Source organism: Ammospiza caudacuta, chromosome 3, assembly GCF_027887145.1.
Source record: "Ammospiza caudacuta isolate bAmmCau1 chromosome 3, bAmmCau1.pri, whole genome shotgun sequence".
Lineage (NCBI taxonomy): Eukaryota > Metazoa > Chordata > Aves > Passeriformes > Passerellidae > Ammospiza > Ammospiza caudacuta.
Window position 1 is genome coordinate 917,770 of NC_080595.1, and position 26,204 is coordinate 943,973.

Sequence of the window (26,204 nt, forward strand, 5' to 3'; positions counted from 1 at the left end):
CTCTGTCTCAGTTGCTGCTACACTGCACTTGGGTTGCTGCATTTCCAGGTTATGCTGCTGCACTCCACTGGGGCAGTTCTCTAGTGCTGCACAATGCTTCTATCACTTATATAAAATTTAAAAAAAAAAAAGACTCCTTTGACTAAATAAACTGTGATAGAAATATATTTACACTATGCACATTTTTACAGGAAATACAACTTGCTAAAAATCTGCAATTAATAACACCACCACCCTGCAATTCACTGCAGTCAAAGCTAAAGGATTTGCATTTTTAAGGTTTTTATTAGAGAAGTTGAAAGTTTCATCTCAGGACTGACAATAACATAATTATCTCTCTTCATTTATTTTGTTTATAGGAATATGTAGAATTTGTTTGTACAAGCATATACAACAAAGTAATTGGTGCTTAGTACATTGAAATCAGAAATCTGATTTGTTCTAAACTACCAGTCTTCCATGCAGTCATCTTTGAATTGGCAGCATGGACAATTTCCAAGCAGAATGCTTACATGCATTGTTTTGCAATATAACTACAGCAAGCTCTGGAAACATGCAAATTAACACATTAGCAAATCATTTTTATATCTAATGGACGTAAAAAGGTTATTCCTGATATGAAATTCTGAAAATCTGCATAAATACTTCTGTGTAAAATTAAATTAGTTATGTACTTCTCTTTTACTACAAGTATCAAGAATGCCCACGTAATTAATATACACACATATATATAGAGACCTTGTAATGCTAAAAGTCTTTGTAATTAATCAAACAATATTCTGTGCCATACATTTACTCAGTATTTACCAGCTAGTAGCATGACTGTGGTCATATAGTAGGCATGACAGCCTTAGTAGCATTTGTATCACATGCAAACATACTCTTAGCATTTCTGTTGACTAATTTTATCACGTAGCAACATGTATGTGATTTTCTACAATGTTGTGTTTCCCAAGTGTATAAATACTTTTTACATTTTCACAGTTACAAACTTTTTTGCCAAAAGCCATTTAAACAATCTCTTAAGTTACAATGAACTGTAGTATCTGGGATCTGCAACAACAGGATCAAAATGCAATTTCTATACAAGCAATGTAGGATGTAAACTTTTCTTAAAGTGCCTGATACGTAATTCCTTAGAGCACTGATCAGTTTTGGCACAAATACACTGTATTTCCCTCATGTTAACCACTGCAGTGACTTCTACAGGATACTGGCTCCCCTCAGAATTGCTAGAGTTGATATGGCACTTGTGAATGACATCATTAGGCTGCAGAAATACGCTGTCAAGTTACTGCTGCAGCCCATGAATTTGGCTGATGACTTTGTGCATGCTGTACTTTTGAATATACGCAGTTACCTTTCCACTGCCTGCTGCCTGAAAAAAATCCATTTAAATATCATTTAAAATCAAACTCAACTCCTTACTGTCCTAATTATTACTTGGCATAAGGTCCCGTTCAGTGGGCTCAGGGAACATCAGTATGGAGCATCTGACAAGGTGTGGCCTGGCGGGGTCTGGCAGCGCGGGGCTTCTGCACAGCACAGCACACATGAGAACACAAATGGGAAATTACACCACTCGAGCTACAGCTTTGCTGCCATCTGAGATGATGTTAAAGGTATCTCCCGTGTTTTGAGGCTCTGATCCTGGGATTCTGATGCAGGCAAGGTGCCTGGTGAGATACAGAAAGGAAAACAGGATGGGGTTTAAAAAGCTCTCTTCATCTTCAGGTCGGGGTTTTTCTGAACAAAGGAAATTCTCATGGAAATCCAACAAAGGAAATTCAGTGCCCAGTGTTAAAAAAGAAACAATGCAAACCTTAAGACTTGGTGGTCCGTAGCTACCCTTGACATATTAAGAACAAAAATCCAAAACAAACCCCTGCCAAAACCATAACAAACCAAAAGCCCACTCTTCAACCTCAGCAATGTTATTCTGAATTTTGCTCTCATTTTAAGGATGCTGTGCTCTCCAACTTCAATTTGCTTGTTGAGGCTTTAAACCACTGTTGCTGGCCTGCGATCCATCTCTGCTTCCAGCTTCACCATCTGCTGCATCTCCTTTGCCTGCAATCCAAAATAACCCATGAAGTGTTGCATTAGACCTTTTGCTCCCAATGAAGCATGTTTCACATGAGTGTCTGAGTGAAACACAGGCAAAGCACACTGAAGAGATATATAACAACACTATTTTTACACCCCTCGTCCCCCCACCCCATGTCACTGTTTTCAAAATTGGATGTAATACTTATATCTACAAATTCTTAGGAAATATTTTTTTATTCTATTCTGGGAGTTATGGGTTGACTTTCAAAATTAGTGTGTGATAAAATGCAGAACCCCAGTTTTGGGAAAGAAGTCAGGCAGATGACAATTTACTGTTTCTCCAGATAAGAAATGTCCAAGAATGCATTCTTACTGCTGTTGTGAGAGTACTGCAATGTGTTAACGCCTGAAATTCATCCATGATCTGGACTTGTTTCTTTCATAAAGACAAGGAAAGACAAAAACCCATCAGTGTAACATCTCTCTTGCTGTAGGCAAGATTTTTAAGTAGTATTTTTTTTAAATAGTGTATTTAAAAAAATAGTATATTTTTTAAAAATAATTTTTTTCTCTGACCTGGAGATCCTTATGATTAGAGAGGATGTTTTTCACCTCAGGATTAGAGCACTGCTATGTGCTCCATGGGATTACACACCCTGAATCCACCTGAAACTGTATCCAAATGCATCATGCAAAATCCAGCAATGAACACATGCCAGACCTCAGGATAAACTCTGCCTGCCTCGGGCTCTGCAGGCAGCATTAAAGCTCTGTGTGTAAATGGTGACTGGCCTGGGAATCCCCTCTCAGAGGGCACTTTGTAAACTCCCTTCCTCTCTCTCTCAGATGCACACAGAGCCACATTCTCTCCTCCTGTTATCGTGTTTTGGTTTGAAACTCTGCAGTTTCAAGGAACTGAGAGTCAGCTTCTCCATTTTCCCTGGGGCTTCTCAATCTGGGAAGTTATTTAAATCCATACCCCAAGGACCCTGAATAAACTGACCCTGAGGGCAATCTAACCCATCTACACAATTAAACTCATGAGCATTAGGACAAGTTTTAGGAAGAGACAAGCCAAGCACTATTTTCTTTGGTGTAATTGCTGTATTATCCATCCTACAGGGAAAAATGCTTAGAGGACTTGATTTATTTAAACTATATTGCCCCAGAAGTTGTAAAAGTTGCTTAGACAGGGAACTTTGCTCTACAGGCTGCTACTTAAGGAGTCACCTATTCTGGATGTGCAAACACACATTTGCATAGGTGAAAATGGGCAGATGTAGGTCTAGAGTAATGAGGGTGCACCTCTATTCCTTTCCAAGGTAAATGTGGATTTATGCAGATGTGACATACCTGCCTTCTTGAAAAATCTAGCCCTGCACTTGCTTAATCATCTTCTTGGGGAAAAAAGTAATTATGATAACAGCAAAGCAACCATCATAAATATGATTAAAAATTAATTGACATTCTCCATTTAAATGACTTAAAAAGCTCGAAAGTAATGAAGAAATAATTTTAACATGAAAATATGGAAACATAACAAATAAATCAATATGGACAACCTCTTCTGAAATGTTGGCTGGATTTTGCCTGTGTGTGAGATGAAACATCCAAACAGAACAAAACCCAGTGGTTTTACTCAGTGACTCACACATTTCACGTTTCAGGCTTGTGACCTGACTACAGGCACACAGTGTCCTATAAATATTCTGTGTCCCAGTGTACTGTCTATGGAATTCTTTTAGAGAACCTGGCTTCAAAGACCACATTAGCATCTAGCAGAGGAGCAGGATCTCATTTGTGCTGCTCAGAGGCTGGGTCAGAGAGTGCATTCCAGTGGGAACCCAGCCCAACAGGACAAGGCTCCAGAACCTACACTAGCTCAATGAAGTCGGGGCAGCCAAGGGACTCTGCTTTCAGGGTGCTCTCTACTGAGATCTCACATCAGCTAGGAAACACATACAGTAAAAAAAAAATTTTTTTTTCCCCCTAGCCTAATGAGAGTTTTTTCATTATTATGTGTCCATAAATGAATGTTGTTACAGTGGGTGCTGTCAGTAGTGCAAGATGTTATCAGTTCAAGGGAGTGACTCAGATCAGACAGTGCTGCACAAGGGGATGTTCCAGCCCAGTGCAGCTCCTTCCCTTGGAAACACAGGGGTTAACAGGGATTTCTTGGAGTAACGATTATTTAGGAAGCCACAGCAGCACAGCCACATCGTAAAGTGTAATTGCCAGAGCTTGCAACATGTTGGAATTTGAAGTGAATTTTAAAGTGCTCTTCCACAGACACTAGGAAGCTATTTCCAGCCATCTATTCTATATTTGGCTATTCCTAGAGTGGAATTACTTATTTTATTACCATACTGAGATATGTGGATACCCTTTGTCTGACTATCAGCATTAGCAGTTAATCATATGTGTGCTAACACTAAAATACTTTCCTTAGATCAACAGACACTCTCACAGACACAATTTAGAACTCTAAGCAGATCTTCCAGTAACAGCAGCTAATGTACAAGTTAATCTCTAAATATTTCCTCTGTGCATCACTGTTCATATTCATCTGCATTTCAGATGCTAAAGCACAAATACTGCTAATGTTGTGTCAGGCTCAAATATCTGTGTGCAAACAAGATTAGCACTGTGCTCACTGTGTCAATGGCACTTCCCAACGGTTGCATTTACAAGGAGGGCTCCAATGATAATGATTTAATTTAGAAGGAAAGCACACTGAAATAATAGTTTGCTTATTATACGTCCATCCTACCTTGTGTTTGAGACACTGCATGACAGGATTTCAAAAGCTGTTTGTACAAAAATAAAAATGTCAAAATCGAGTAATACAACAAGAAGCAAATTAAATGAATGAAAACTGAAGTGAGATTGAAAAATTAATGCAAGAAAAACATACATAAAACAAAACAAATTTAAATTTACAACATTTTGTACTGAAGGCTGTTTCCACCCATAATTCCACTTTTCTCCATTGTATATTTGTATGAAAATTTTCTTGCCTTGCTCGATCAAGAAAAAAAAGTGTTTCAAAATCCACATTAAACAAACACCCCCAGGATCCAACTAACTTCCATACATCAGTGTCTATAACAGTGATACCAGAGCCAGCTGGGGGGGGCACTGGTGCACTTTTGGGGCTACAAGGAAATGGTCCAAACAGCACATATGGAAAGATATGCCCTGATGGATCAAATTAGAGTGAGTTAAAAAGCTGTTAAGGACAACCCCTGTGGTGGAGGCCCCCACAAGCCCACACAGGAATGATAACCAGCACATGGAGGAGCTTATTCCATTTAATAACTGATGATTTATCTGACTTAAATGGCAAATGAGCAAGCTCACGAAGGCTGCTGCCACCCCTCAGCTGCAGAGCTGTAAGCCCAGGTGAGGATGTCTCTAACTGCTCCAAGAGGTGACCCTTCAGTGACTCACACTGATCCTAGCTCCCTCACACAGAACATGGTTATCACATTATGGTCAAAAGTACAATCAGAATCATTCTCTCCTCTCCTTAGGTATCTTTAAAAATTGATCCAAAGCTCTCTGAAGCCAATGGAAAAAAAGAACTGATAACACCATAGCTCTGGACCAAGCCCATCATTTTTTGGGCAGCTATCACAGTGACTACAGATCTGCCGTGACCCAAACTCCTCCCCCAGGTGCTGCCTCCCTGCCTTTAGATGCTGCTCAGGAGCAGACTGACAGCCAGATCCATTCGTGCTGGATGTTGGAGATGGCACCTACAGCAGCCCTGTGAGGGACCGGGGTGGGATGGTGGCTGTCACCCAGGAGGAGGTGCGGTGACCAGCAGAGCCCTGCGGGCTGGGGCTCGGTGCTGGCAGCCACCTGAGATCTCAGAGTGCTGTCCCCCCTGCAAGTTACCCAGGCTGCAGCTCTGGGGCTCTCTCCTGACACTGGAAATACCTGATTTGCCTGTTCTATTCCCTTCCCTATCTCTCTGCAAGATGGCTTTAATTTGTACTATGGTGTCTTCCAGAGAGTTCAAGTTCTGAACATTTACCAAATAAGAAGTAAGTACATAGTACCCTTAACAGTAGTGAGTATTAAATGCTTCCCTTCTCACCCACCTCACTGAACTGCTGGGTATATTCCCCTTGAAGTTTACATTTTTAAGTGCAGTACTGCAAGTCCATGCAATTATTCCAGCTCCTCTGGCTCAACCTTTCAGCAGGGGAACTTCTCAGAACGTAGCATTGCTTCCACTAGAAATAAGATTAGAATTTCCCTTTCCTTGCCAAGTAGTTTTTCAATTAAAAAAAAAAAGGAGCTTATAAACTGGCAGAAAATAATAAGGTATTTTAATTAGGAAAGGGTGTACTAGTACAGATAAAACTCCCCATGCTACTGTACATCTCTAGAATTCAGTCCAAACTCACTGTCTCTCGCAGTTCAGAGACTCTCTGGGCACGTTCCTCCTCTGATTTTTCAATCAGTACTAGAAATGTAAGTTCCAAAATGAAGTAAACCGACTTGCTTGAGTTACTTCTGGGGAGTAATTAAAATGGATATGCTGGGTCCTTAATGACTGTCATATCTGGCTAAGGAGTATCAGTGTGGCTCAACAGCTGAAAGGGCACTCTGGCTGAGCAGCTTAGCTCCCACAGGCTCAGCTGAAACAAACCCGCTGCTGCATCATCATTTAAGTCACCTCTTCATTCTGACTCCCAAAGTAGGCAGTGACCAGGAAAAAGTGCCCAGTTTAGTAAGGACTTGCATTCAGAGGGATTCTACTCAGCCTGACTCTGGTTACTGTTTTCTCTAGCTTGCTTTTCTCCTAAGCCTTTAAAACAAGGTACCTGCTCATTCTGCTTCTCCAAGATTTCTAAGTGCTCAAGTTGAACTTTTTTCAGCTGATCCATTTCCTTTGACTGCTTCATGGCCAGCTGTGATTGAGAGAAAATAATGGGAGGGAGAACACAACACATTATTAACAAGTAAAATAAAAACCTGCTTGAAAGATACACACATGCATGCTGTCTTGTCCCATTTAGGTGGCATAAAACATCGCAGAAGGCCTACTATATCACCCAAACTTAATAAAAGCTTAATATTATTATATTATTAATTAATAGATAGAATTAATAGATACATATTATACATATTGCACATAATACATAGACTTGGCAAACACACAGGAATGACCAGTAATTCTGTTAATTCAAAATAGCTTTGTCTTGTATAGATGTCAGATCTTTTATTCTACTAGTATGTGCAACAAAGCAAAGACAAAAATCTACCAGAGCTGGATTCTCAACACAGAATGAGAATCTTTTTCATTCTCTCAACAGAGGAATGAAAAAGAACATCCAGAAGCAGTGCCCAGTGACTTTCAAGGTTATAGTTACCCTTTTTCTCTCTTCCAGGAACTTTTTTGTGTTGCTGCTGTTCAGTTCTCTGACTCGCCTGAAAAAAATGAAAATGTTCTCCATGAAGAACATTGGAAAAAAATAAACCCAAAAGCTGCAACTGAGAGAATCACAAACTCTTCAGGTGTATTTTATTTTCTGATTATCTGTACCAGGTGGGACTAATGGCCAATTGTACACTCCTCTGGTTCAGAACTTTACACTTAAGAGATTTCCAAGTATATTGGCAGTATGATTGAAGGCTTGACTGCTGTGAATGAAGTTTGCTTCCTCCTTACTCAAGAGTGGTAGTCAAAACTTAAAAAAAAAATTGTTTAATTAATTAATTAATTAGTGCATCCCTTGCTGCAGTCTGTTGTCAGTTTTGGTAAAAAAAAAGTGCTATGTGTCTTAAGAGTGGAAATGGAAAAAATCATTCAGTGATCATAAGTGAAGTTACACTTATCAATACAGCAAGCTTCTTAAAGCTGCTATTTATGCAAAAATATAAATATGTTATTAATAGTTACATAAAATAACTCAAGCATCTCTGCCTAGGATTTCTGCCACGACAGAGAACAGAAATAGTTCAAACAGTTGATTCAGCCCACAAACCAGAACTGCTTTCAGATCTGGGAGCAGATTTCCCTGGGAGTCATTAGTGAGGTCTGACACAACAAAGCAAACAGTTACCAAGGGCTCTGACAGCTCCTCCTGCTCATGAGCTGGGGTGTGCAGCACTCGGGGGACTTGGCTCAGGCTGTGGGACCAAAATAGCCCAGTGCCAGGGAGGGATGTAAAAAAGGAAAGAACGAGCCAGATGGCAAGGCCAAAGTGAAGGGGAAACCCCAGAGGCTTGTAAGACATCATTGTGTAGGTTCTGCTCTTACTCCCTTCTCAGTCAGGCCCTCATCTCACTGAAAAAGCAAAAAAAATACAATGTTCTTGAAGTATTGAGTATTAGAATTATTAAAAGGATAAATATGAGAAAATCACCATTTTTTCCTAAAAGGGTCATCTAAAACTTTATCTAGCACAATCTTTTGACCTTCATTTCCATCCATAAAAGCATGGTTTTAATGGAATTAATCCACGGCTTCCCCTGTCAGCCTCTAGCAGCATTCTTCCCTTGTCAGGAAGGAATACTTACCTCTCCCTCTCAGCTTTGTTTTTGATGGATTTGTCTTGGCTGATGGCTTTGCTGTTCTCCATGGATATTTTAGCCTGGTTGGCACGCATCTCCTTGCTTTCCCTGGGCAAAGCAAACACACTCATTAATGCCTGAGGCGCAATCTTGTGAGCTTGGGTTCCTCTACACTGGGGTTACTTTTCCCTTGAAGTATTAAGGAAGAGGAAGGAACAAACAAGACTAAAATTCCCTTCCTTTGGGTAGAACTTACACAGTTTGAGCAGGAAACCAGAAATCTCCATTTATTCCAGAGAATATAGTTTGAAAGATGAGTTCAAAGCATTTTCACGCTTTGAATATTGTAAAAGGGTACAAAATACTCTCTTTTCTCCCTATTATATGAGTTGTCCTAGTACAAGCTACTATAAAAAATGCAATTTGTCTTTTACAACTGCCTAAAAATGTACTAATCCTGGACTCAGAAGGTAACAGCAGTATCAACAGTAATAATGTTTGCTAGTTGTGGTATGAGCTGACACTCTTCCTTTTAAACCTTCTACTTTGGGCCTGTGGGCCTGAAAAGAGGCGTTTAGGCCATGGGCAGGCTTGTGTTTGGTTTCTCCTACTGGCTCAGTGAACCTTTCAGCCTTTCCTATGAAAAAAAAAATTAAAAATTTTTATTAAAGAACTGGTGCCTTTTTTTTTCTTTTCCCTCCAAGAGTTCATAAAGTTGAACATTTCCTGGATACAGAATTACAAGCAGTGGTATCACAGAAAAAATTAGTCTGGGTTCTAAAAAAATGATGTGTTGAAAACATATTTGACTCCAACAATCCTGTCTTCAAATGAAAGCTTTTACTTTCCTCACTGAAATGGAAGTGATTTTCAAACACACTGTCTTAAGAGGAGTGCTGAAATAATTTATTTTGATTACTGTGCTGAAGGATATGGAAAAAGTCAGTGTAGGTGTTCAAAGTGACTTAGCCTGTTTGCATCAGATACAAGTTGAGAGTGGAATAAGTTAAGAGGATTAGAGGACTACTGTGCATCACTGATGATTTAGAAATGAGGCATTGGCCATGGAGGTGGCTGACAGGGCCAACACATCACGCTGTCTCCAGCAAAAACACTCTCCTCCCACAGGCAGTGGTGATTCCTGCAACTGGAAGAAGTGGATAAGCCAGGATGGTAAAGAAAAGAAAAAGAAAAAATGATTCTGAAAAATGTGGCACTGCAAGATTTAGCTGCTGATTCCCTACTGAGTCATAATGACTGCACCTCTGAAATTTATACAAACATGTCTTTTGAAGGGATACTTAACTTTCAGCATGACAGTCTATCCTTGGAATTTATATATATATTTAGATGACATCAAAGTGCATTAACATGTCATTTTCTGACACCAGTATTGTTTGAATAAATAGAAATCTCTTCTTCTAATAAAAAAACCACCGCACAATTTCTCTCTCTCTCTCAGGTTATTTTATCTGGAGTACATAATGCTTGTGAGTACCAGCCTCATGTCCCCAGCTGCAGACCTGCTGCAGGATCCCCACCTCCAGATCAGCCAAAGGAGCTCAGTCTGGGGAGGCAGGGGCTCAGCACCCCTGCAGCTCAGTGAGCTTCAGGTTTTGAGCAGTATCTGCTGCCTTCTGCTTTGTTTTTAAATGAGCCCAAAGCACAGACAGAAATTGCTTTTTGTGCTGCCATGGAGGGAAAGCACCTTTCCTACAGCAGGCATCATTTGAGATTATTATCTCTGCCACAGCCCTGTGGCCTCTGCTGTGCTCTCCAGCTGATTAGGCAGCTCAGAGAGAGGGAAGTGGTGAGCACAGCCTGCTGAGAGCCTGCTCTGCCCCCATACTGCCCTCACAGATCCCCCTGCTCCTGGGGACACACCTGGACTGTCTCCTGGCCTCTACAGATAAGGACATGTCCTCCCACACACAATATATTACATGAAAAAGTTCACAAATTGTCAAGTGTGATGCCTCTTTGGGGCATTATTATTCACATTTCAATATTTCACAGTCCAAATTCTTCTGAAATATTCATAGCTTCAGACACAGTCTTAAATTTATTTTTAACAGAAAGTCCCCTGTCTGCACATAATTCCCAAATAAGCAGAAACACACTAAATTGCAATGAATAAAGCAGAAAGAATATTGAAGGTTGTTGCTCCTGGGACAGCTGAACAAAGAGGCTTCTTGATATTTATATAGATGCAAATTATCAGATCTGGTTCTTAGTGCCTTTAATACGAGGACTGAACACAAATGATTTCTAATAAGAAAGCAAAATCCAGGCTAAGACTAAAAGAAACATATACAAGAAATAATAGAGGGATGCTTAAACAACATACAGATACAGAAATTCTAAGCCCAAAGATTAAACAATGAGAAAAAAGCTTTTTTAAAAATCTAAGTTTTGCCTTAGTGTATATATACTGGTAGGCTGAAATAATAGTTTCTACCAAAGTTAAGAGAACATGGAATTATGTATGGAAAAGAAAACAAAAAAATTACTTTTACAGGCCATATATTAGTCAATAATCTTCCAAGCATTCTGATGGCTTTCAAACAGGATGGGAAAAAAGACTCAAGAAAAAAAGAAAGTGATGTGATTTCCTGGGCTGATGCCACCAAACATGACTTAGAGGTACCAAGAACCAAGGGCTGCACCTTCCTCTGGCTAATAGTTTTTGAATGATGAATTTGTATAATAATTTAACAGTTTGTGGACTTGCTATTTGACTGGGTATGTTTTGCAGGACAGCTTGAAAAGATGGGTTAGCACAGAGATTAACATAAAGATGAGCTCAGTACAAGCCTTTTGCTGGGACAATTCTCTGCTGGATGAGAAGCTTGCAGCTCCCAGCATGTGTTCTCTCTGATGCAGAGACATGCTGCTTTTTGCTCAGGAATTTAAAGAATCATTCCAATTCCTTCTTCAAATCTGATTTGTTTCATTTCTTTTCCCTCCATGATTTTTATGTGAAAGGTGCTGAAGACAATTACATACAAATCTACATATGAATATATATATTTTGTGTATACACATATTTCATGTCCATACACTTTTAGGCTTCTTTGGATAAGAGAACACAGAATAAAAAATGATTCCTCTACTTACCATGATTTTTACCACTGTGACTATAATGTGCATTTATTTGATTTCAAATAGGCAGGATGGTTAATTACAAAAGCATTAGCGTCATGTAGTGTCCTCTGTGTGATTATAGCAAGATATTGTATGAAGATAACACATCAGTCTAATGTAGCTTATCCTGCAGCCCTTTTTTACCTCACTTCTCATGGATCTTTCTTACAGCCAGCAGCGCTACAAACGAGTCCCCAGCTGACAGCAACTCCAAAGGATATTTCTGTATTTTCTACTTCTCGGTTTCCAGCCTCCAAACTGAAGTTCCTGAGTAAAGTCAATGCAAACTACAAATGCTTCATCATCCCTGCTGCCTTTAAGGAGGTTCAGATGATCTAAATCAGCCAAGAAGCCCATTCCTACATCTACCTGTTGGAGGTTAGAATTTTCCTTTTGTTTTCTTTCTCTCAGGGAATTTTGTCCCATTTGTTGCTAAGAGACGATAATGACCGGGTACCTCAGAGAAATAAAATAAATGGCCAAGGTGGGGGAAGGATGCAGATGTACTCTCCTAGCTGAGGGGCTTTCTTCTGGAGGGCAGAGGTAGTGGGAAATTTTGGCTGGGGGTGAGGCTGGGCTCAGCTCCTCTGGCTGGTGGGATCGAAGGGGAGATGCTGCGGTTGCTGTGGGGAGAAATCTGCCACCACTGTGGGGTTCTGCCTGCTATGATATTCTCCTACCATGAGCAAGGCTCTGCTCCTAAGAGCAGCTCTTGCACTGGGACCTTATTAACGCCCAACCTCACTGGAAGGGACCCTCACCATCTCAGGGGAACACCCGGGGCCCCGCGTCCCCTGCCTGTCTGAGGGAGCCTCTCTGAGGGAGCCTCTCTGAGGGAGCCGTGTTTGGAAGCCAGGCCGCGTCGTTCCTCTGCCCCTGCTCCGGGGGTTTTCTCTGCCCTGTAACCCCACACCCCGGCTCCTGCCGGAGCTGCAGAGTTTCTGCTGCATCTCCCGTGTCCCTCTGGGCCTGCTGGCCCTGCCCTCCCAGCCCCGCTCCGAGGTTCCCCTCGGCGCCGTCGCTGCCCGGCCCGGCCGCCATCGCCGCGTGAGGGAGACGCGGCCGAGCCACGGCGCCCCCTGCTGGAGCGGAGTCAGCGCCCCCGCCCGGCCGGCAGCCAGCAGCGCCCCTGGTGGCCGCGCCCGGAACTGCAGCGCAGGGAAAGAGACCGCGGCTGGAGCGGGGCTCTGCTCTGCGGCTGCTGCTCTGTCTGTCTGTCTGTCTGTTTGCCCTATTACACACAGTAAAAAACTGCTGCTCCTTCTCCCACACCTTTGCCTGACAGCCCTGTAATTTCAGAGTTATAATAGTTCTGAGGGAAGGGGGTCACATTTTCCATTCCGAGAGGTTCCCGCCTTCCCTGGCAGACACGTCTTTCACCAGGACACTACCTAAACCTTGCATGGCTGCTTCTTCCACTTCTACCCTGTGTTCAACCAGTGCCTTTGGAGCTGTCAATGCAAAAACTAAAGCATTACACTGAGCAGACCCGAACCAAGCGCTCGTTATCAGGCAGCGCTGCCCTGCTCACCTGTCATGGGAGAATTTCAGCTGCTGGGTTTGCTGTTCGTGAGCATTAATGAGCAGTTTCTTCAGCAGTTCGCACTGCTGGTTCAAGTGCAAGTCGCGGATTTCCTGCTCCTCGGCGCTGTGCGTGTTGATCATCTCGGACCACTCCTTGGTGTGCTGAGCCACGATCTCTTTGACCTGCAGGGAGGTAACACCAGCCCTGTTAGAGGCTCCAGGCAGAGCAACTCCTCCTGCTGCTGAAGGTGATGCAAAGGCAAGCATAAAACGGGTTCTAAAGAACACAGCTATTGTGAAAAATGAAGTTGCACAAATGAAGCTGCTTCACAGATAGCAAAGCCACTGAGGGCACTGCTGGGTGGGTATAAAAACGATGTAAACCAAACCCTGCTATTAAGACACTATTACCTAAAATGCCCTGAATAAAGTGGCTGAATAAATAGGCTCTTCACTGTATTACCATTGTTTTAATACCTTCTCTAACATCAAGCGAATAATAAAACAGCTTCACGCTTTTGTTGCCAAGAAAAATATATGTATTGAAAGTACTGAACTTAACAATGGAAAAACGTAGCGAGCAGGATTTCTCTGAGGGCCTAAAGATAGCCTTTGATTTTGTGGAGACAGTTTCACAAACAGAGCATTTACAGAAAAATCCTGTATTTAGTATAACCTGAATCTGAAGATGGGCTACCTATCTTTGTTTTACAGTCATTAAGTGAGCAGGGAATCTGACAAGTATTCTTCTCTTGCTTATCTCCCAAGCCTCACAAGAATAATGAGATTAAAGTTTTGGAATGTTCCCAAGAGACAGTATTAAGAAGCCTAAATCAACAGACTTGTTATTATAACATCTCGCGCTTATTGATTTCAAAAAGAAGCTAATAGAAAGACATGTTTTAATCACCTTTAATGATTATCTTTAGGTATTTTGGCATGCTATCCTACTTCTCCATAAATGGTATACAAAATGTGCCTCCCAATAAATCCACCTTCAGGTAATCATTTCAACTACAACCAATAACATCTGGGTCATCTTCCATGAAAGCAAACTCGATCCCTTTTAATAAAAATTGCCACTATTTTGCTTAGAAAGTGAGAGAATGGTGAGAAAATGAAAGTGAGAGAATTATGCAAACCCCAGCTAAATATCTTAGCTGAGGTTTGCATAATGAAGAACAGATTGTCTTGCACACGGTGGTGAAGGTGAAAAAAGTGGAGATTTTATCAGCCCCAGTCTCCATTCGGCCGTGGAGAGGCTCCTCTGAAGGGCCTCTCACCTAAAGCTCGTGTTGCCCAGTAAAGAAGGGATCTAATGAAATAAAGAAGTGAGTAATTCTGGAAAGAGCAGGATGACTACTAATACCTGAAAGCCAGATTTACACTTAACTATTAAAGCTAAATGGTGGTCTCATACCAAAACAGGTACAAGCAGCTGATGGAGAGCAACCTGGAGTTTTCTGCAGAAAACAATAAAACCTTTAGAGGCAGAAGTTGGTATGACTAACACAAGCCCAATTGATCAGGGTGCTTAAGAGTCAGTGTGCCTCCAGCAAAATGAGCCATGCTTCTTTTTGTGCCTGTGGGGAAGTGCACAACTAAGCCCAGAGCCTGTCAGCCTTGAAATGATAGGAAGGATGTGGTGCAGTTTGAGGGAGTAGTGTTTTTAATAAGGTGCTCATCAGCACTGCCTTCAGAGCCTGAAAAACATGAGGATTCAGTTTTTAAATGAGTACAAATAAATGCTTGGATGTTGCGCAGGAAGAAAAATGAACTTTTCAGAGGGGTTTTTCAGAGGTTGAGGGGCAGACACCCCAGCCCACCCACAGCACCACCTAAGGCACTTCAGTTTGGGCCAAGCTCAGCCCACGCTCCTGGTACTGCTGATGGGAAAATGTGGGCAGGTATAAAGCAGGATTTATCACTCTCACACTCTCTGGAAATGCCCCTCTCACATCCCCAGGGCCTCGAGCACCAAGACACTCGAGTTAGGCTGTATGAATCTCCTCTCAACAGTGACCTCATCTGGCTCACCAAACCCCAGGGCGACTAGGATGGACTCAGGAGGGCTAAAAGTCATGGCTGAAGGGTTCAGGAAAACACATTCCTGATTTATTTTCAATATAGAGTTTCCAGATGGAATCAGCTCCATCCACAATTTGAATTCAAAATGGTGCAGGTAGATCAGTCCAAAATGCTGGGTGTAATTTGGAGCACAGCAGCAAAGGGACTGTGCCCTCAGAAAACTCCCACAGTCACAGAAATTGTCAGTATTTCCAAAAGAAAAGTGCTGCTATGTGGCCCAGGCAGCAGGAGGCTGAGTGTTCACCACCACCACACGCATTCAGTAAACAAACAAGAGCTTGCTTTTATGAAGGCCTCCTTACACTGCAGAGAAAATGCAAAATGAACTTTGCACAAAAAGAGAAGCATGACAATAAACTAAAATAAATAAATTGTGAAATAAATAGTGAAAGGCATGGTGGAAGTGAGTATTTAGTGACTTAATTGTAGAGAGTTTCCAAAGCCAGAACAAACACAGAGGAACAAAGACTCAAGGGCTCATTGCAAATGAATAATGAGATAATTGCTTTTAAATGGTGAATGTTGTAAACCACAGAGGAGCCTGAAGGCAGGAATTCTGAATCTCAGGTACACTGATACCACAGGATCACATAATATCTCATAAAACTATTGAGTCCAACTCCCAAAGACAAACCCTGCAAAGTGACAGTGTGGTAATACTTAGATAAAGTATTTAATCTAAGAAGGAGGAAATAATCAGAAGAACACTCTGCCTGTGTTTGTGGACAGATGTGTTATGATGTGCTGCTAATTCCAGAAGCAGCAGGCAGTCTAAGAAGCAGATACACCTCCTTGTAAAACAAACTTTCCTGTGAAGCTTGAAATGTGAAACTTTCTTTTATTCCATCTCCACCAAGGCAGAAGTCTCATTTCAGGTACAGCAAGATATAACCTGTGAGAAGGATGCAAGGGATGTGCCAAACACCAGTTATAAGACTTTAAACATCCAATTTGACTCAGATTCCAAATAACTTAAAACTCATGGCCATTAAATCATCTGAAATCCAGTTCTGCTGCAGATCTGTGATACACTTCAAAGTTCAGCTGTGGTAAATTCAGAGAGCATCCCTGCTTTTCTCCAATTTATTAGCAGCATAGCTGAAATGACTATTTAATTTTTACTGGGCTGTGCTGTTGTCCTACTTTCTGCTATTAAGGGAGTGTTGCTTGTCCTAAAGGATAGGAAAAACAACCATTAGCTTCCTTCTCCCCTTCCTGTTCTGCAGCCTGGGTTTGTGAGCCTGTCCTTTCATCTGCTCCTACACCGGGCCTAAGAGACTAATTAAAGTCCTGATAAGGAACCTTCCTCTGCACAGCATATATGCAAGAAGTTTGTTTAGTCACCAAGTTCAAGCAGGAATGATCCTTGAAGTAATCTTTCCATTTTTCCTTTTCATCCTCTGCCCTCTTGATATCGGGACCTACTTTGCTAACGCAGGTGGGTGATTTGCATTTGCTAGGTTAATTGTGTGGGAAGTACACACTGGGACATTCAGATTTCATTTCAATATTTTATGTCAAACTCGGGCTGGATGTTTGCTCATGACAGGAGGAGCTTTGGAGATGAAAAGGTCTCTTTGGTGCTCAAGGTGTCTGCAGGCACAGAGCTGTACTGGAGGACATGAGCTGTAATTAAAGATGAATTATGTTCGAATCTGATATATCAAAATTAGTGGGCCAAATGCTGAGAAATGCTGAACAACTGTTAATTAATCAAACTCCCAGTATATCAGTGTAATGCATTCAGCATCTCAGAATTTAATCTAATTTAATTGCACCTACCTTCATCTAAGATAAGAGTTAATTTCCCTGTGGTCTTGAGCACTGTTTGCCAACCTGTTGCTTGCAAACTTTGAATGATCTCCAGGAATAATTCAAGGGGCCACATATAGCAGGTGAAACAAAAGAGGTTGGTGAATGATCTGGAGAATTTTGATGGAACTACAGTGAGCAGGACATTGAAAATCATTAGAGGAATCCTCAGAGGGGGATGACTTGCAGAGGAGTTCTTTGGGAATTATCCAATAATCAGAAGCTTGAAATTTCAAGTCTTATACTGAAGTCTTACATTTCAAATCTTACATTTAAGTCTCCTTTCAAAATGTCATCCTAAAACCTGACAAGGGAGTGGACAAAAAAAATCAATCTTTTTTTTTCCAGGTATGGATTAAATTAAAGGGAACCATTTTGAAAGCAGCATTTTGAAAGGAACAGGGCTCAGAAACTGAATATATTCGTGGAAAGGGAGAACATGAGTCACATTTATTGGATTTGGAAGATTAATGAACATTTGGATGTTCCTTGTGTACAAATGACACCTAACTCCAGACTATGAGTGATTCAGGTGAGAGAGAGATTAGAGCAAATAGATTTCTGTGTAATGTACTTTCAAATGAGTTTTGGAACTTATGTCCGGATGATTGGGAGCCAGTGCTCCTCAGAGCAGAGTTTGTTTCACTAAGAGAGGAATTAAATTTTTTGTTTTTCGACTTAAAATTTGCTTTTATTTAAGGAAAGCTTCTGGACTTTTCATAGAGGAAGAAGATAGAGAGATAAGAGAATACTTTAGGTTTTGTTCCTGGGGGGTTTGCCACATCTACACCTGAGAGGGCAGCAGGAAAGCAAACCTTGTTTAGAAAATGAGGATCTTCTCTCCATGAAATAATAAAACCAGAGAATAAAGTTCAAAAAAGGCCAGATAAAAATTAACTTGCTCTATCCCCAAAGATGTGACAGTGTTTGTGTGTATTTTCTGTTCTTGTCTGGTTCTTGTCACAGGTTTCAGCCTTTACTGGGGGCAGTCTCCAGTACTGCCCTCCCTCCAGCTGATGTGTCCATGGGTGAGCTCCTGGTGTCTCCCACCTCCAGCCTGGCCAGCTTGCAAAGCTGTCAGCAGGTCCTGGAGAAGCCTGCCCGAGGGACAGGCAGCCAGTGCACGCAGCAGGGGACAGAAGGACAGAGCAAACAGCTCTGAGCAGCTCCAGGGGAGCCAGGAGCTGAGAACAGCTTGTCCAAAGCAGCTGAGGCCGAGTCTCAGGGCACTGTTACTGCCCAGGACCTTGGGGAAAACAAAGCAACGAAGCCACGGGAAAGAAACAAAACAACACTAGAAACAGGAAGGCATTTGGTACAAGAGCAGCTTGGGCTCCTCATTCCCTAAGAAACAACTACCAAGGCAAGGCAACAATGATGGAAAATGAAACTTCTTTATGTATGTATTTTGGGAATGTGTTTAGCATCCAAATTTCATATAACACATATTCTCTTTACTTAACTAGAGCTGACACAAATGACCAGTTTCACTGCACAAGGCATGAATATGGTTCTTTCTTCAAAATTTCAAAACAGCAGGAAATTGATGTTGCTTTAAAAAAATTTTTAAGAAACACTTTTAGACACTCAATTACTCCCATTCTTTTCAACGTGTTATTATTGCTGAAAATTATTCATATGCTTCCAAGAAAATTAACTACCACTTGGGTCTCAAAATCTCTCTTCCAGAAGTTGCATGTGTTAAAATTGGCTGTTTGCTTACCTTAGATTTGTGATCTGATGTTAATGTCTGAATTTTAATTTCCGTTTCTTTCTTCAATTCAACGCAATTACTTCCTCTAAAAAAAAAAAAAAAAAAAAAAATTTTCAAATGTGTGCCACAAGTTAAACATCTCCCCATTCAGCCAGCACTTACTAATTAAAATGTTAATCAAAGTTGAAGTGCTGCACCGTATTGGAATGAAATTATTTCTTCTGGCAATCCATTCACAACTTACAAAATATTGTTGGATTAATGATCAGTCAATTCAAACACCACATGATTAATTCTAGATTGGCCCAGCAATTATTCTGTTGCTGAGGATGTGTCAGGCATCTCCATTTATGACACTTGGATCCTTGTCCAGGCTTATAATGCCTTGCCAAGAGAAACCAGTTTCTGCCTGCAAACTTACAGGCCTATCCTTGCCACGATTTTAGACTCTGTTTGAAAAGTAATTTGGTTACTTGTTTTTAGTTTGAGGCAGATAAAACCATGCAATCTCAATAATTACCTCCCAGGGTCATGGGGTGCACTAAATCTGGACACCTACAGAAAGTGTGGATGTCCCTCTGTGAGAGTAAGTGAATGCAAAGGAGGGACCTGAATTATTGCTGGAATAAAACAGAATTTTGAGAGAAGTCTGTCTGGACACCACTGCAACATTTCTGAGTTGGATCACCCTCTGCTGCAAAGTGATGCAGCTCTGTGTCTGGACAGGGACATGGTCATTTATCAGCTGCAGCTGGCCCTGGAATGATGGTCATTGCTGACTGCAGCCACATTAATCCATGTTTGCTCCAGAAAAGGAGATTTATTAAACTCTTAACAAGTTTAAATCCTATTTTCATATCAAAGTATGGCTAAACTTATGGAAGTTAACAGAAAATTTCATCATCACACAGTACCAGGAAAGCCCTGACTGAAAATAGTGTGTCTTGTTTTCTCAAGGGCCACCAGTCATTTATTTTCTACCCAGAGCAAGGGAAATTTTGTAGATTTACAAAATTTAACACTGATTCAACACTCTGGAAGCAATCTAAAGTCATAGAGAGATGTTCTGGCCACTGTTACCTGTGCCTGAAAAGCCCAGCAGCTGAAAGGGAAGTGTCTCTGATAACACTGGGATCAGGTGTGGCTGCCATGGAATATTTGGTTTGGTGATCAGTATGAAGACACTGATTCTGAGGTGTGAATCACACATACTCCATCCCAAAACAGCCTCTTTAGTTCCATCACTGGACTCTTCAGAGCCATCCAAGCCACCAGCTGATCCTGCCTCTGGAAACAGCTTTCATCCTGTGCCAAGGCAGCTCCCAGCCCGTTTGGGGCCTGGGATAATGGGAATGGGATTGATGGGATTGTCCCCAGCTGGGGTGGCACAGCCCATGGCTGCACCAGAGTCACAGCTGGGGACAAACAGCCAGGGCCAGCCCACTCCAGGGTCACCTCCCAACCTTACACACCCTCGGCTTTCTGGCAGTCCCATCAAGCAGAAGGATCTTGATGTGCCCTGACTCCAGTTCAGAGTGGGAACACAACCATACCTATTCCCATATGCCCCTCTGGGATTTGGAAGCATTTCAAGTGCATGACAGAAATAGCACAGGGAGCAAAATCCTGTCCATCTGTCAGTGAATGAGCATGTGATTAAAAAATCCTGCTTTGCTGAACAATATGCAGTTAGCATTTGTCACACCATGTGGCAGAAATGGACCACAAAAAAAGTGCACAACAAGATCAGAGGAGAAAGCTGTCTTTACACCTATCAAAGGCCTTTTTATCAGGAAATAATCTGAAAATTTCAATATGAATGCCTTGACAACATGTTCTACAAGTTCTCTTACAACTTTTATTCCTTGCAAGTGCTCCAGACTGATAGCCAAGGACATGGAGCATGTCCTGTACCCACTGAACCCAGGACTCTGGATTCATCAGATCATTTAGGTTCAATAAAATTCCTAAGTGTCAGCCAATGCATTCCCTTTTAAGCATGTCCTTTAGTACTCTGCACAGCTGGGCTGGGCATAAGTACCTTGCAGAACTGGCTTTCAGGGCTCACCCTGGAGGAAGCCCTTCATATTTTGTGGCATTAAAAAGTGTTTCAGAGCAAGTCTGTCTGTACTGGTTCTGATCTGGCTGCTAATCAGATGCACACAGCTAGTCTTGTAAAACTGAAAGAGCCATCAGGAGACTGGGAGCTCTGGAGCCCATGGAAGCATGGAACAGGGGTAAGAACAGTGTCTGGCTTTGCACTGAAGCTGCTTCTGGAGTGGTCATTTCCAGTTTTATTTTTCACTCATAATATGGAACTAGCATAAAGGCTTTTGTGTCCATGCATTATAAAATTAAGAAAAGATGCTGCAGGTAGCCAATGAAGTCACCTCAAACAGTGAATCAAACTGTGGACTGCTCTGATACTTGTCCTCTTTCGGGGTGATCTGGAGAGCACTGTTATCCAGGATTTCCCCATATTTATTGCACAGAGACAGCCTTTTCCACCTTGAACTTCCTGGCACACCTTCCCTGGCTGTTTTGTATGGACAGGCAGAGGCACTGGCTCCTCCCCATGCCAACAGGAACACTGAGATTCTTATATACCAGAGCTCAGGGAAACCTTTCTGCCCCACAATAATCCTGGTGCAATGCCCAGAGCTCACTTCTCTGCCACTGCAGGAACTAACCTGACTGTAACTAAAACTCCAGCTGTATCAGTAACCTTCTGCTGTGTTATAGTCAATGAAATTGAATCAAAGCCACATTAAATTCATCAATCCTGCAGCTGGCCCCTCTCTGCTTGGAGAAGTAGTGATTTTCTGGAAGAAACTCCATAGATTGTAAGTATTTGTGTGCTTACAGCTCTCCTGTCTCGAACAAAAAAAGTACAGCAGGAACTGTGAGCTTTCAGTAACTCAGTGAGGAGAATTCTCCTTACCTTGTTCACTTCTGACAGTCCTGCTTCTGTTCCTTTGGCAGTTTACAGCACGTGCACTCAGAACCCCTCCACCATTCCAAGTGATTTATAGGAAAAGCATCCTTGGAGGAATCCAGTGCCAAACAGAGATCTATGTTCAGTATTCAGTGAGTGAGCTGCTGCCAGCTGCTGTTGCCAGATGACAACAATATGAAATTAGGAGCAACTGTTGGCATAGCTGGGTTTGGAACTCCAGTAATTCCTGCTGTCTCAATGAAACTCCAGTGACACAGGGAAAGGTGGAGAGCAGAAACTGCTGCCAGGTGAGCAGCAAGGCAGCAGCAGGTCCTGCCCCTGAGCTCCAAATTAGAATTAGACATTCTATTGAAGTCATCAGCATCTTCCAGAACCTTTCTGGGACAAACAGGAGACTCACACAGATAATATCCCATCAGCTTGTGCAAGTCAAAACAACTCCACCCCAGTCAAAGGAGTAAGACTCATCTATCCCAGCTGAGGATCTGTAAGTTTTTTGTCAAAAACAAACTTCAACTCAACAGCACAGCAGGAGTCTATTATTCTCAAACAGTCAGGATTTAAAAGCCAGCTTTTCCCCTAAAATCCAAACATTGCCACTTTCTGGTCACTAGAGCTGTTGAGGACCTGAGTCTGCTCTCACTGAACACAACAGTGACATTGCCTGGGGAGTGCAGTGAGACCACACCAGAACACAGAAATAAAAATTAGAGGCAAATCCTTTGCTTTTACTTTTAAAATTCTGACAGCAGAAGACTGGAGAAAGGCAGAGTGAGCCCAGCACTTATGAACCATTCCTAGAGCTCATTCTCAGGCTGAAGTATGATGCTGCTTCAAGCTGCAATGCCCTTTTTTATGAACACTTCAGTCCAGACCACAATAGTATAAGATACCAAATGTATTTTACGTCTAAAGAAAAATAATTTAAAAAATATCTTACCCCTTCTTCTTGATTGCCTTCTCCAGCATTTTCTCATATGACACCTTTTCTTTGTCATACTGGGCCACTATTTTGTCAATCTGCGTGCAGTGCAGCTTCTGCATGGCACTGTGCTCCTGGAAAACAGCAGGGCCCTGCCATTAGGTCACTGGGTATCTGATGGGCAATTTCCTTAGAGCCTAGGGAACATGGGTGTACAAATGTTCCCTTCTGACAATGGAGGGGGAGCCCTGAGTGCTTGCACGGTCACACAAGGTGCACCCAGCCTCAGGCACACACACCAAGGGCTGCCCAAGGGAAGGTGTGCTCCCTGCAGCACATTTCAGTCCATTTAAGCACACCTGCCTTTCCTGGGAGTCCAGCTACCACCCTTTAGTCTTCCCCTATAATTTAACTAGGAACTGCCTGTGCTAGTGAGCAACTGTCTAAAATGAGGCTCAGAGAACTCTAACTGATCATACCTTGGCATGCTTCTTCTTTAAGGCATTCAGCTCCTTCTGCTGTTTCTTTAAATGCTTTATATAAGCCTGAAAAAAGAGAAGCTGGATCAATTCTTCTGTGGCCATATTGACTTTAGCCAGGTAAAATCCTGGCTACTTAAAACAAAAATTAGGAGCACCTCCTGAGAAGCTTGTGTCAAATCTTACCTTCATTTGCTTTAAATCTTCTATCTTCACTTGAGGAATAAGGTCTATACCTGGGAAGGTATTGATACAGTTTATCTATACATACTAGTATATCTCATATTCAAAATTTGAGTTTTACCCCAGCAACCTACATTTAACTTAACAATTAATTAATTAATGTTTTTCACCATATGAAAAAAATAATCACAGGTTAATGATAAAATTATTGATCAAGATCTAGCTAAAATGCAGTCATTTGCTTTTCCCATGCACTCTTCAATCAATTGCCTTGTGGAAAAAGAATTCAATCAATGAGTATATTTTAACCTCTTACAGTTCTGGACTGAAGTGCCAAAACACAGCAATCTAAGAATTGCAAAAAGGTCATTTTTGCAAACTAAGCATACCATTTATGAATATTAAAACACCTTCAGAATTTTGGTCCCTAGCTGGAGATTGTTCTGGCACCACTTCTTGTGTGGGGAGTTTCTTGGGTAGGGTTATACGTGGGGTGGGGCTATTTTCTTTTCTTAGGAGTGTAAGACTCTGCTCAAGTATATGGTACCAACATTAGTCTAGTAAATGGGACAGGAGCAGATGCAGGCACAGATAGAGGCTGAAGTTTTCAAAAACACAAGTGATTTGACTCTTACTGAAAATCTGGGACCAAAACACCCCCATATTCTTGTGCATTGAAAGCCTTCCCCATTTTGCTGCTCAAGTAATTTCTAACAGCAGTATGAGCTGTGTATTTTAACAGTGCTAGAATTATTCATATCCTAGTAAATCACAGAGATAAGAAACACAAAATAAGGATCATTACATGGGACATAGAAATGAGCAGCTCTATTTTAACATGCAAGAATAGGGATGAAAACTGCAGTCAGGAGAGTGTTAGGCACTGAGACCTCAGGCCTGCATCAGGCTGCTGGGGTTCTAAGCAGGCTTCCTCAGGGTTTTATTTTAAAGCATTTGCTGCATAGAACCACTACACAGAACATTTCCTCAGCTGTCCAGGCTCCGTGGCCAGCAGGAATCTGCTGTCACCCAGCAAATTGCAAGCTTGATTAATGCACACTAAAGCTAACACTTGTGCAAATGGTCATGGTACACGAAATGAAAACACCTCACTGCACGGAGGGACCCAGGGCTCACACCAGGGAACAACTTCTGAGGGAGTTCAGGTGCCAGAGACAACTGAGGCTTTGATTCACTGCCAGTGACTCCAGGGAAATGGCACTTGGGCTCTCAGCAGATCCCTTCCCCAGAGCGTGACCAGCCATGGGGGCTTGAATTTGAGCCCAAGAGCCCTCTGTGCTCCTCCCCCCTCCTGGCAATCCCTTGGGCCAAGCTGGATGAGGGACAGAGCCACATCCTAATTCCTGTGGCCCACTCACAGAAATATTTACTGTCTTTCATTCAGCTGTACAAATTTGTTTTCTCGCTTAGTCTTCATTACCTGTGATGATATGGGAGAAACAAATAATCCCATTTGAGTGTATAAAATGACTTTGTAGAGTGAATGGTGAAGAGCTAGGAAAAAATACTTACTCACTTATAAATGAGCACATCTAATTTTTTTTTTCAATAAACATGCCATTTCCATAATCACTATTCAGAATAAAACCACACTGTGAAAACATTTCTAATTGTTGGGAAATCTCTACAGATTCCAGTGAATTCTAAATACCTTTAATTACTTAACTCTGCAACCCTGCCAAGGGATTTGTGAGGGGAGAAAAAAAGCAGAAGAGTTTCTGTGGACTATGCCAGATAACAGTCACTCCTGTTGGCACTGCTCCAGGAATCCTTACTAGTAAACTGTTCCCAGAGCCATGCAGGTTATGTGTACAATACAGAGATAAAATAAACCCCTAGCTGCTTACCAGAGGCGTGCAGCTACACCGAGAGGGCACCGTGTGAAATAAAGCTGCCTTGCCTTTACACAGGCATTTCAGCAACACACTGAGTGCGTCTGCAGTGAGCCAGAGACACCTCCCAAGGGCAGGATGCTAGGAGTGAGCGCAAGCCCAGAACGAAAGCTGAGAAATGAGTGCTGCTGTGGGGCTCTGTGCCCCCCTCAGGGCACAGCACGACCTGGGTACCTTTCTTGGCGTCGGTGCCAGAGCCCAGGCCTGCAGTGGTGCTGGGCCGGAGCTCAGAGCTACTCTGAGGAGTCACAGTGGCTTTGGGATTGTTGGCCTTCCCCTTCCTGTCGTTCTTGGAAGTGTCATTTGGTACATCAGCTATGTCACTCTGAAAGAAACACCAGAACACAGGGATTGTTCTTTTGCCTGCAGTGCAAAAAGCTGGGAACATTTCTGAGCGGCTTACTTTAAACATAATGAAATTGCAACATATTTTCAAACAACACTGCAGAAAAGCATTTGTAATCCATTCCAAATAGCTACTTACTAAAATACAACTTGGTCCCCACTTATTAAAATCTGCCCCCCTAAAGGAGGTATTAATGTGCTCCATGAAAAGCCAGTCAGTATTTCAATAAATGACATAAGGCACGCAAAGAAGCTTATATTTGAAAATGAGAAGTGATCAGGTGAATTGATTGGAGAAGGACCAGCTCACTTTAAATAAAGAGCACAGCATGGACAGAAGTGGGTTGTGTTTGTCATTGATTCTACTTACAGTTTCAATGCCCATAGCTCTCATTTGGTCTGCTCTTTTTTCTGTGATTGACAAAAATTTCTTTGGATCTGATAAAGCATCCACAATATCTGTAAGAAAAAAAAAAATCAACTTTTTGTGAGCTTTGCAGGCATCTGGAAATGAGTATTTTACAAAAGCTTTATTCTATCCCTGGTA

At 41.9% G+C, this 26,204-nt stretch overlaps 1 protein-coding gene across 6 annotated transcripts in view; it reads right to left on the reverse strand.

The window, feature by feature from the left end:
- Nucleotides 1-248: 248 nt before the first annotated feature.
- The window catches only part of PLCB4 (phospholipase C beta 4), a 176,559-nt gene continuing 150,603 nt past the window's right edge, over nt 249-26,204 (reverse strand). For 4 of the 6 annotated variants that reach the window (XM_058802870.1, XM_058802867.1, XM_058802868.1 and 1 more), the window contains 12 exons: nt 26,028-26,116; nt 25,487-25,637; nt 23,403-23,452; nt 23,217-23,282; nt 22,756-22,871; nt 18,869-18,944; nt 13,253-13,428; nt 8,584-8,685; nt 7,434-7,491; nt 6,885-6,971; nt 4,820-4,856; nt 249-2,070 (listed from right to left, as the gene is read on the reverse strand). In XM_058802870.1, coding sequence (XP_058658853.1) covers nt 1,982-2,070; nt 4,820-4,856; nt 6,885-6,971; nt 7,434-7,491; nt 8,584-8,685; nt 13,253-13,428; nt 18,869-18,944; nt 22,756-22,871; nt 23,217-23,282; nt 23,403-23,452; nt 25,487-25,637; nt 26,028-26,116 — 1,097 coding nt within the window. In that variant the 3' untranslated portion in view covers nt 249-1,981. The remainder of the gene's footprint in view (nt 2,071-4,819; nt 4,857-6,884; nt 6,972-7,433; nt 7,492-8,583; nt 8,686-13,252; nt 13,429-18,868; nt 18,945-22,755; nt 22,872-23,216; nt 23,283-23,402; nt 23,453-25,486; nt 25,638-26,027; nt 26,117-26,204) is intronic. The other 2 variants (XM_058802872.1, XM_058802871.1) reach the window with 1 other exon arrangement.